The sequence below is a fragment of the Ptiloglossa arizonensis genome, chromosome 6 (genome assembly GCF_051014685.1).
Source record: "Ptiloglossa arizonensis isolate GNS036 chromosome 6, iyPtiAriz1_principal, whole genome shotgun sequence".
NCBI classification, from domain to species: Eukaryota; Metazoa; Arthropoda; class Insecta; order Hymenoptera; family Colletidae; genus Ptiloglossa; species Ptiloglossa arizonensis.
The window spans coordinates 19,338,370-19,347,397 of record NC_135053.1 but is presented as its reverse complement, the minus strand read 5'-3'; the positions used below and the strand labels follow the sequence as shown (position 1 = coordinate 19,347,397).

At 30.8% G+C, this 9,028-nt stretch overlaps 1 protein-coding gene across 4 annotated transcripts; it reads right to left on the bottom strand.

Moving 5' to 3' along the window:
- Positions 1 to 840: 840 nt before the first annotated feature.
- Positions 841 to 8,880, bottom strand: Pex23 (tectonin beta-propeller repeat-containing peroxin 23). Of its 4 annotated transcripts, none has more exons than XM_076313571.1 (26): positions 8,785 to 8,880; positions 7,934 to 8,192; positions 7,602 to 7,784; positions 7,248 to 7,400; positions 7,067 to 7,159; positions 6,701 to 6,881; positions 6,398 to 6,621; positions 6,116 to 6,319; positions 5,856 to 6,034; positions 5,655 to 5,787; positions 5,341 to 5,567; positions 5,132 to 5,263; positions 4,884 to 5,040; positions 4,642 to 4,804; positions 4,465 to 4,568; positions 4,240 to 4,382; positions 3,817 to 4,162; positions 3,583 to 3,733; positions 3,325 to 3,521; positions 3,033 to 3,242; positions 2,849 to 2,950; positions 2,629 to 2,764; positions 2,344 to 2,535; positions 1,929 to 2,078; positions 1,514 to 1,671; positions 841 to 1,441 (listed from the first exon to the last, which is right to left on the bottom strand). In XM_076313571.1, the coding sequence occupies exons 2-26, from the start codon at positions 8,156 to 8,158 to the stop codon at positions 1,391 to 1,393; spliced, it is 4,194 nt and encodes a 1,397-aa protein (XP_076169686.1). In that variant the 5' UTR covers positions 8,159 to 8,192; positions 8,785 to 8,880; the 3' UTR covers positions 841 to 1,390. The 4 variants fall into 4 exon arrangements, with proteins under 4 accessions (XP_076169686.1, XP_076169684.1, XP_076169687.1 ...); XM_076313569.1 differs by lacking the exon at positions 8,785 to 8,880 and adding an exon at positions 8,426 to 8,722; XM_076313572.1 differs by lacking the exons at positions 1,929 to 2,078; positions 8,785 to 8,880 and adding an exon at positions 8,426 to 8,722 and having other exon boundaries at positions 842 to 1,441.
- Between the last annotated feature and the right edge of the window lie 148 nt (positions 8,881 to 9,028).

Genomic DNA, 9,028 nt, shown 5'->3' with positions numbered 1-9,028 from the left:
AAAATGAGATTTATTTACTCACATAACTTAATGAAATACTGAAAGCTATTATAGTACATATTTACCAATGAAACGCGCGCGCGCGTGCGTGCGTGTGTGATATATATATTAATATAGGCAATTATATAATAAATATATGTCAACACAATAAAGCTTAATAGTTACAATTTATAACAAAATAATGTTTAATATTAATAAAAAAAAAAAACAAATACTTATAATTAATTTATTATCAATAGTGGTTTGAAAATACTACCCAAATATAGCAAAATTATAGTTGCTACAAAAATTTGACAATAGTTTGTTTGTATCATTTTGTAAAAATAAACTTTTTCTATTTTAGGATATTTTCTTCATTTCTAAAATAAGATTCTAAAAATAATAAATACAAATATGACATTACTATATTAGAGGCACTACATGAAGTTTATTCATATAGGAACACTTACTTAGCATGTTCTTTAAAAGGATCATTAAATAAATGTTAAAAGAAAAATCTATTAATTGATAATTAATGTTTTTAAAACATCTATAAACATTCATTCTTATTCTTTACATTTAAAGCTATCACTCTAATTTGGATTTCCCAAGCAATCTTTTTAAATATATTATTTTTTATCAATTTTTTGTGCAAGATAGAACATGTAATAAATAGAAAGTATTAAAATAAAAATGTATATACGATTGTTTGCTTTATCATGATTTCAATCCTAAATACTGATACTAGCAGTCTTATTTTCATCGTAAAATTTCGAACTTTTTATTATACTGTAATAATTAAAATAATTTGTACACAAGCAAAGGCATGTAGTACATACAATAAAATTATGGTTCTATCAGCAGTATATGATTATTAAAAAATAAAATTAACATTTCGTACTATTCTCTATTTATACGTCATTATTATTATATATTCAGTGCTTATGCAAATGCATATGTTTGGAATGCTTTAATGTTGAAACATTACGAGGAAAATTGATTATTAAATTTTACAGGTAATCGTAGGAATTTTGTTATTTTACTTCTTATACATATCCGTCTCTATCTGTATTTCTTGTCATACAGAAATCAAACGAAAGAATGTGATTTAAAAAAAAACAATTATATTATATATTCAATTCTCGTTATGGTTTGTACGTTTTACATGACGTCTCTCATTTATCAAATACGTCATACGTCAAGCTTACACCATAAAATTAAGTTAATTGCAAAGCTAAGCCATATACATTATGGAAAATATCTATCTCTTATGTACTCATGCATTCACTTTTTCATATTTATGAAAAATTTGGTTTGTGAAAACAAAAGCTAGAGTATCACATTGCTAGACAATAATACAATAATCATGTATCTCGTTATAAGAATCATTATTGATCTAAAAACTGATTACTCATTTCATTTTATTTACAAGTCCTCCCACACTTATATACTGCCAATTTGCCTGTTAAGAGTAATCGTAACGTTAGGCGTAATTTAACATTACATTAATCTGTAACGTAATTAATCAACTCACCCCTATACCAGTTGTCCAACCAGTTCCAGCTGGATTTTCATCGGTAATACCAATTCTGCGACAAAGTATCCCGGCGCCGGAAACTGCCCATACTTGGCCTTGTTCTCTAGCAACGGAAACGTGTCGAAAACCTTGCTTTGCATTTATAACAGACATATCTAAAACAAACATGACAAAATTATACATCCATTATTACTTAATTTATTTAACAACAGGAAGAGATTTAAAGTGGATGAGACAAAGCATGCAGGCAATAAGTAATATAAAATAATATAAACTAACAGTAAATTCATAATGATTTTAATTTTCTGTAAATTCATAATGATTTTAATTTTCTGTAAATTCATAATGATTTTAATTTTTCTCATATGAAACAGAACATCTATGGTCTACATCATAGACACCTGGAATATACCTATGCAAGAGGGATCAGAGAGTGTATCTAAATTAACAGATGTGCTGTCTATATCAGCGTTTCCCAACGCAGGACTTGTTTTGAAGGGCATTCTGCAGAGTTTTCCAAGAAATACAGCCTTTGGGGTTTTCATCTTATACTTGTCTGGAACTTTTTTAGAAAGGAATTAAGTGGGTATCTCTGTGAAATTATTCAATGTTGTACAAACTATATGCATTATTTGCTAAGTTCAATTATTATCTAACTACAAACAAAATGTTAGTACAAAGTTTAGTTGAACTCCTAAAGCAGATAGCAAAATACTTCACCAGAAACAGTAAGGCGATATACTACATTCAAGGAAATTGCTACAGACATTATTGGATTCTACAAAGTTGGGAAACGCTGGTCTATAATAAATAAATTTAAAAAGTACCTATGTGAATAGGGTCGTTTGGCATTGCAGGAAGTGTCTGCCAATGCGTTCCTTCCGGGAAAATGTTCATCTGCACTTCACGGCGAACGGATAATTTACCTGCTGTATCCAATACCCACACTACATTTTTCCCCACAGAAATTTGTTTCAAATGAGCACCTGACGGCGGTTCAACATTTTGCCACTGTTGACCTTTATATTTAAGTAGCGATGTATGAAAATAAAGATCAAACAAATAATGTCAATGACTGTAGAAACTTAACGTTACTATTATAATATTTTTACCTGTAGGTTTTTTAGCCGTAATACCTAACCTCCAACAAGAAGAACCATTTTTTCCTACGGCCCAAACTTGATTTTCTGGACCACATGAAATACCTATTAAAGCTTGATCACTCGGTATATGTTCCCACGAAACACCCTAAAAATAAACATTGAACAAATTCATTGTTTAATTTAAATAAATATTTAAGTTAATGATACTAGCAAAATTTGCTGTCTATACCATTGGACAAGATTCTGAAACACCTCTCCTAAATAAAGCTTCTCCGTTAGTAGCAACTGCCCATATGTAAACTTGAGCATCAATACCAGGTTTTCCAGTTGCCTAGTAGACGTGATAATACAAAAATTATTTATTTATATTTATGTTATTAAAAATGTAGTAATGGATTCTAAACGATTCGTACATATAAAGAAACATCGACCAATTTTGTGTTTCCTAATTCTTGCCATGGTCCGCTAGTTGTTAATTGACACCTTCGAAACCATCTTCTTCTTCTAACGCAATCGGTGAATTGTTTTTTCCCATGATACTGAGAAGGAAAATCAGTAGCATATTGCCAGCCATCTCTATCAACACCTCCAGGTGTATGGAAGTCTACTATCCAGTCTGACACCTATTTTGAAATACAAAATTTATGACGATAATTAAATCCAAAGCATATATTTTACTGAGTTTTCGGTATAATGTGCACTTGCCCAATGCCAATGCATCGATAGAAGTTTAGTGTGTTCTCGAGTACGTTTATGACGTCCGGTTGCATCGCTCCACATGTAACGGTCCGTTGGAAGACCATGAGATGTGTATCCAGTCACCGGATTCCAACGTTGATTTTCATAAACATAATAGTTATGAGTGTCTACCATGGGGTTTATCCCTGTATTGCTACCTAATCCTGTAAATATTAATATGTAACATTACTATCTTTAGTTAAGTTTGCAATTAAAATATATTACCTTTCAAAAATGAACCACCCCAACCACCAGTATATACCCATGCAATATTATCGTATCCTATTCCCCATGTTACACCAACGGAACAAGTTTCAACTTTTTTCAAATGCCCGCCTATTTGTCTCCAAAACATTGTAATTGGTTCAATGATTAGCTACATAAAATAATATCATATTATAATTTCTTTTTATTGTAAACTAACATAGTAATCATATTGATATTTCCATTACTACATACAGACGTGGATTTATAGAATATGCTGCACAGTGTCATCAATCCCTTGATTCGTAAATGAGTAATATTTTGCGGTAATATTCTATGACTATAAAAAGTAAATTCTATGTCATTGATTAAAATTTTATATCCTCGTACTCCACAAACGATTTCTAACGTGAAATCAGAACCAGCTCTTAATGGACTATTTCCGTTTCTTTCTTCGTCGCCCCACTGTCCACTTTGATATGTGTTTCGTACAATTATATTTTCTTTGAGTCTCGGATTAAAATGTAATGCTACGTCATGGCAATCTATCACAGACTTTTGTTTTAGAGATGTTGTATAACAGACAAGATTGAATGTTAACCTGATGATCGCAAAAATATCGAATAAAGAACTTAGAAATATAAAAAAAAAAACTTAATTGACACAATTGTTTCTCACCTATCAGCATCGTCATGAATACAAACTGTAATTTTCAGAGAACTGCCATATCCAAAACCATTTTGTAATATACATTCAAACGGCAATTCTTTTCCCGCAACGTCTAACTCGTGTACGTAAGCATTGTTAACAAGTTGATTTTCCTACAAGCAATTTATAGAAGGTAAATATTATTGTGAAACTTTATCACATATTATATTTTACATAATATATGTATTAACATACTTCTACAGCTGCAGGGTCATAAACGTACACATCTCCTAATGCTGTAGTAGTCCAAATTGAGTTGGGTCCCGGTACTCCGTAAACATTATTCATTTGGCAACAAACTAACAATAAAACAGGAGTTTTAGAATCTAAATATTTATATTGTATAAAGTAATCATAAACATGTATAAATACCTGAAGTTAAATAAGCCAACCAATCTTCCATTTCAGTATCGCTTGAAAACTGTAATCTAAGAATTTTAGAACGAGGTAATCGAGGAGCATGAATTGCTATCCGGGGATTGCCTGGTTCACTGCAGCATACTACGCACATAATTTCGGATATAGGAAATTGAACCTGAAAAAAAAAAAGGATTAGATACTGAAAAATTTTTGAAAAGAAGTTTCTGTTAGACTTTTTTCTTTCATAAACTTACAATTGTTGTTACTTTGTCAGAATTCAAAACAGTTAATGTTCCAGAATCTAAAGATCCACTGTCGCTACTTATCCACTCTAATTCAATAATGCAATCTTGATACGAAGTACTGCCTTTAACTTTACATTTTGCATCACCATTTTTTACCCAAGATGATCTACAATAGATTATACAAATATAATAATCTTCAATCATATGTATGTATAATGTATTAAAATATTAACTTTACAAAGTTTTCAAAACCTCACTTTTCAACAACTTTTTCATACATTGACACATCGAATTGTACTTTTTGTAACCTTTTCTTCAATTTTTCTAGAATGTGTATTCTCCATGGCTCCGTTATATCTCCGTGAGATGTCCCATTGATATCCGCAATCCTAAAAGTTTAGAATAGATGCGTATAATTATACATTTCATTGTAAAATAATTTAATTACTTCTAACATTAAGTATACCATTTTGGAGGGTTTGATGGGTCAACAAAACATGCTCCAGCTTCTACTTTATACCAGGAAACATCGCATTCAGCCCAATACATTGCGCCAAAGCTTTCATCTTCTCCATAGACTCCAGAATCGCTAGTTAAATCAGGATCAAATATACTTCCATCTGTTTCTGGATGAGCTTCCACGCCTACCATAGACCCAACTGAGTGAACAGGACTCCAAGCAGCTGGATTGATCTATATTATTTCAATTTGAAACTTTAATCTTAATGAAAAAAGATTATTAATCCACAAATAGTACATATGATTAAATTTTCTATTAACCTTCACAGTACTGCCCATCCCTTTTCCAGAGACGACTATAGATTCGCCAGTTTTGGTCAATGATTCGTTTGATATAGTTATATTTGCAACACTAGCTTCAGTCAGATCACTCATATCTAACGAATTTGTAGATCTATAATCATAAAATGTTCTTTAAAAAAAAAGTAAAAACTAACTTGTACTGCTAATTTATATGTTTACCTTTTTTTACCCTCATTCAGATATATATCCTGGAAAGATGTTTGCTGTAGATTTTTCATTGAAGCACTATCATTCGAACGTTGCCATAATTTTAAAGACGTTGGTGTTGGAGCTGAATGAGATTGTTCTTCCCATTCTCTGATCAATGTTGTACCCTCACTAGTACTATGTGGACGATTCTATAAACGAGTATTTTTTCTTTATAATATTGAAGAAAAATTAACATGTTCAAGTACTTAATACTTTTGTAAGCTAAATACCAATGATCCCCAACTTTGATGTCTCTGTTGTTGAGGAGTACCGCACATACTATGCCTATTACTCGATGGTAAGCTAGCATTACTGCTCGCTCTGCTAAGTTGAAGGGGTGCATTTATTAATCTCCACTTTTTACCTGTTAATTCTGATTGTGTAATACCAGTGCGGTAGTATAAACATCGATCTTCTTGACCAATAGCCCAAACCTAATGGAATAATAAATATACTTAAAAAGTATGATGATAACAAAAATTATTTATACTTTTCATAATAAATTGAATTACCTGATCATTTGGAGCAACAGATACTAGTGACATTTTGCTTAACATTTCTACCCATCCAGTGCCAGTAGCCATCTGTTCACAAACTCCACTCATGTCACCTCTAATACCTTTTCTAAACCATACTCCTCCACCCTGTGTTATAGCCCACACAGCATCTGTACCCACACTAACTTGTATTAATTTCAAATCTTTTTGCGGAGGATCAACCTCCGACCAGTCTTCTCCTATAAAACAGAATTATGCCTATTTTCGTCAATAGTTTAAAACAAATAGTAATTTTATAATCTTGTGAAAATTATATACCCATTGGATTTTCTCTAGTAACACCTGTACGCACCAGAGCTTTACCAACCATTAAAGTAGCCCATACAAGACCAGTTACTCCAACACTGATTTGACATACCTCATAACCAGTAGCTAACTTTATAGCACTCCATCTTTGCCCTTCAGGACAAGTTGTACTAGTTCCAACACGAAACATTACCTATATATTATAATCATTGTTAATTAAACAATTTAGCTTTTTTTAAAACAACAGTTATGGTAAATTGAAATAAAATTATAGTTATTGCAGTAACCAGAATTATATGTTATAATATTTTTGTATAATTTATGTAATTCTCTGTAATTTAATAAAGTACTTCGAAAGAAGTTTTTTAAAAGTTATACCCTCCCATGAGCGGTTACTGCCCACACTACTAGGCATCCAGGTTTACCTCCAGGTATTTGATTTCCACCCACAGATATGTCAATAAATGGTTCCTAAAAATATGTTTGTGTAACACAGCATTTTAAAGACAAATACAAATTTTTGTAATGTTAGTACAATATATCAAATTATAAATTTTACCTTAGTTGGATCTTTATGAAGAGGTGCAATAGCACACCATGAATTCATGGCACTGTATCTTCTATATCGAACCCATTTTCGTCTCCTAACACAGGATTTCCATTCTTTTTTCGTGGTATATGTAGTTGGAAAATCAAGTGCATATGTCCATCCCTACCAAAATATAAAATTTTCTGTAATCATTACACCTTATTTCAATATCAACAACTCACAATAAATTTGTGTATAAACATAAAGTTATAAGAAATATAACGACAAAGAAAAAAGATGTAAAATTATAATGACAGTACAGTATTTATTAATTAAACTAATATTGTCAATAAAAGTAACTAAATTAACTTTAACCACATTTACATCATGATCTAACGGTTGGCCATCTAGTGTAGTTTCTATTTGCCAGTCACCTTCCCATTGCCAAGCCATAGATGATAATTTTACTTTATCTCGACTACGGTCAACTGTACCATCTTGATTGGAAAAGTTATACCTGTCTGTAGGTAATAATCTCCCACTAAATCCATCCAAAGGAAGCCACCTCTGTAAATATTACCTGCTATTATTAAATCTACATAATATTTCTTAACTTTACATATCATTGGTTATATAGTTGTATTCACTTAAATATCCATTGGTCAAGAACAAGTATCTATGTAAAATAATAAATAAAATGATTAAGATTAGCATACTTCATTTTCATATATTTCTTCTTTGATTCTTATGGGCACATCTAAACCATGTACGTGCACATAAACTTGACGATCACCACCTATAGCCCACATAAAGTGTGGTACTGCTGATAATTGTTTAAACTCAAGACCCAGGTACATAAACTCTCGCCACATATTTCCAGATGTTGATAACCCAAATACACGTCCTTCATTATTTATAGCATACAAATGTGAACTTGGCATTTCAATACTTTATCACAAGAATATTTTGATTCACCTACAAGACAATATTTTTAATACTGCAAATATTTAATACTTTAAATGATTACTTATATAAAAATCATAAAATTAGAATGTTTATCAAAAAATTATGTACACATAACTAAAATTAATATGCAACATACAATACATACATATATTTTTATTTTATTGTACCGAATTTATGACAATAAGAATAATCTACATTGGAGTAAATCACGTTGCAGCAAAAATACGAATATAAGATAGTACCTTCTTTTTCGCTACGGAATAACAGATTATCTTTTTTATATAATAGATAATTTTAAATAACAAACATAGTTATTTCTGTATAAATGTGATAAAATCAAGCGATTATTCAATCGCGAAAAGGTGATTATGGTTATGCCGATTTTTTGTTACATTTTATATTATTAATCTCATCAATGGGAGCAGTATCATACAATAGGCTTATATTAAAGTATAAATAGGATTAAATAACTTTAGTATGAAAATTTAAGCACATAAACTATTAATATCGAAGAGCATGCTTTCGAAATGACGCACAGCAACCACGACAACTGCCATTTACTAATCAACCACTGCTCTAAACTGAATATGAACTCACGTACCTACTCATACATCCATCACGTCTAACATGTATAGGATGTTCACACTATGTTTACTCATTAGTAACGTAAATAAATGCTATAAGAAGAGGTTCAAAATTCACTACTGTTGTTTAAAAAAAACATATAATGCCTTGAATTAATTTTGCAAATTCACAATTATTTCTACTCAAATCAAAATATCAACATAAAAAAGTGGAAGAAAATATAGTGTTTTCTATTTCAAACCTCCTTTTGTTACGTGCTT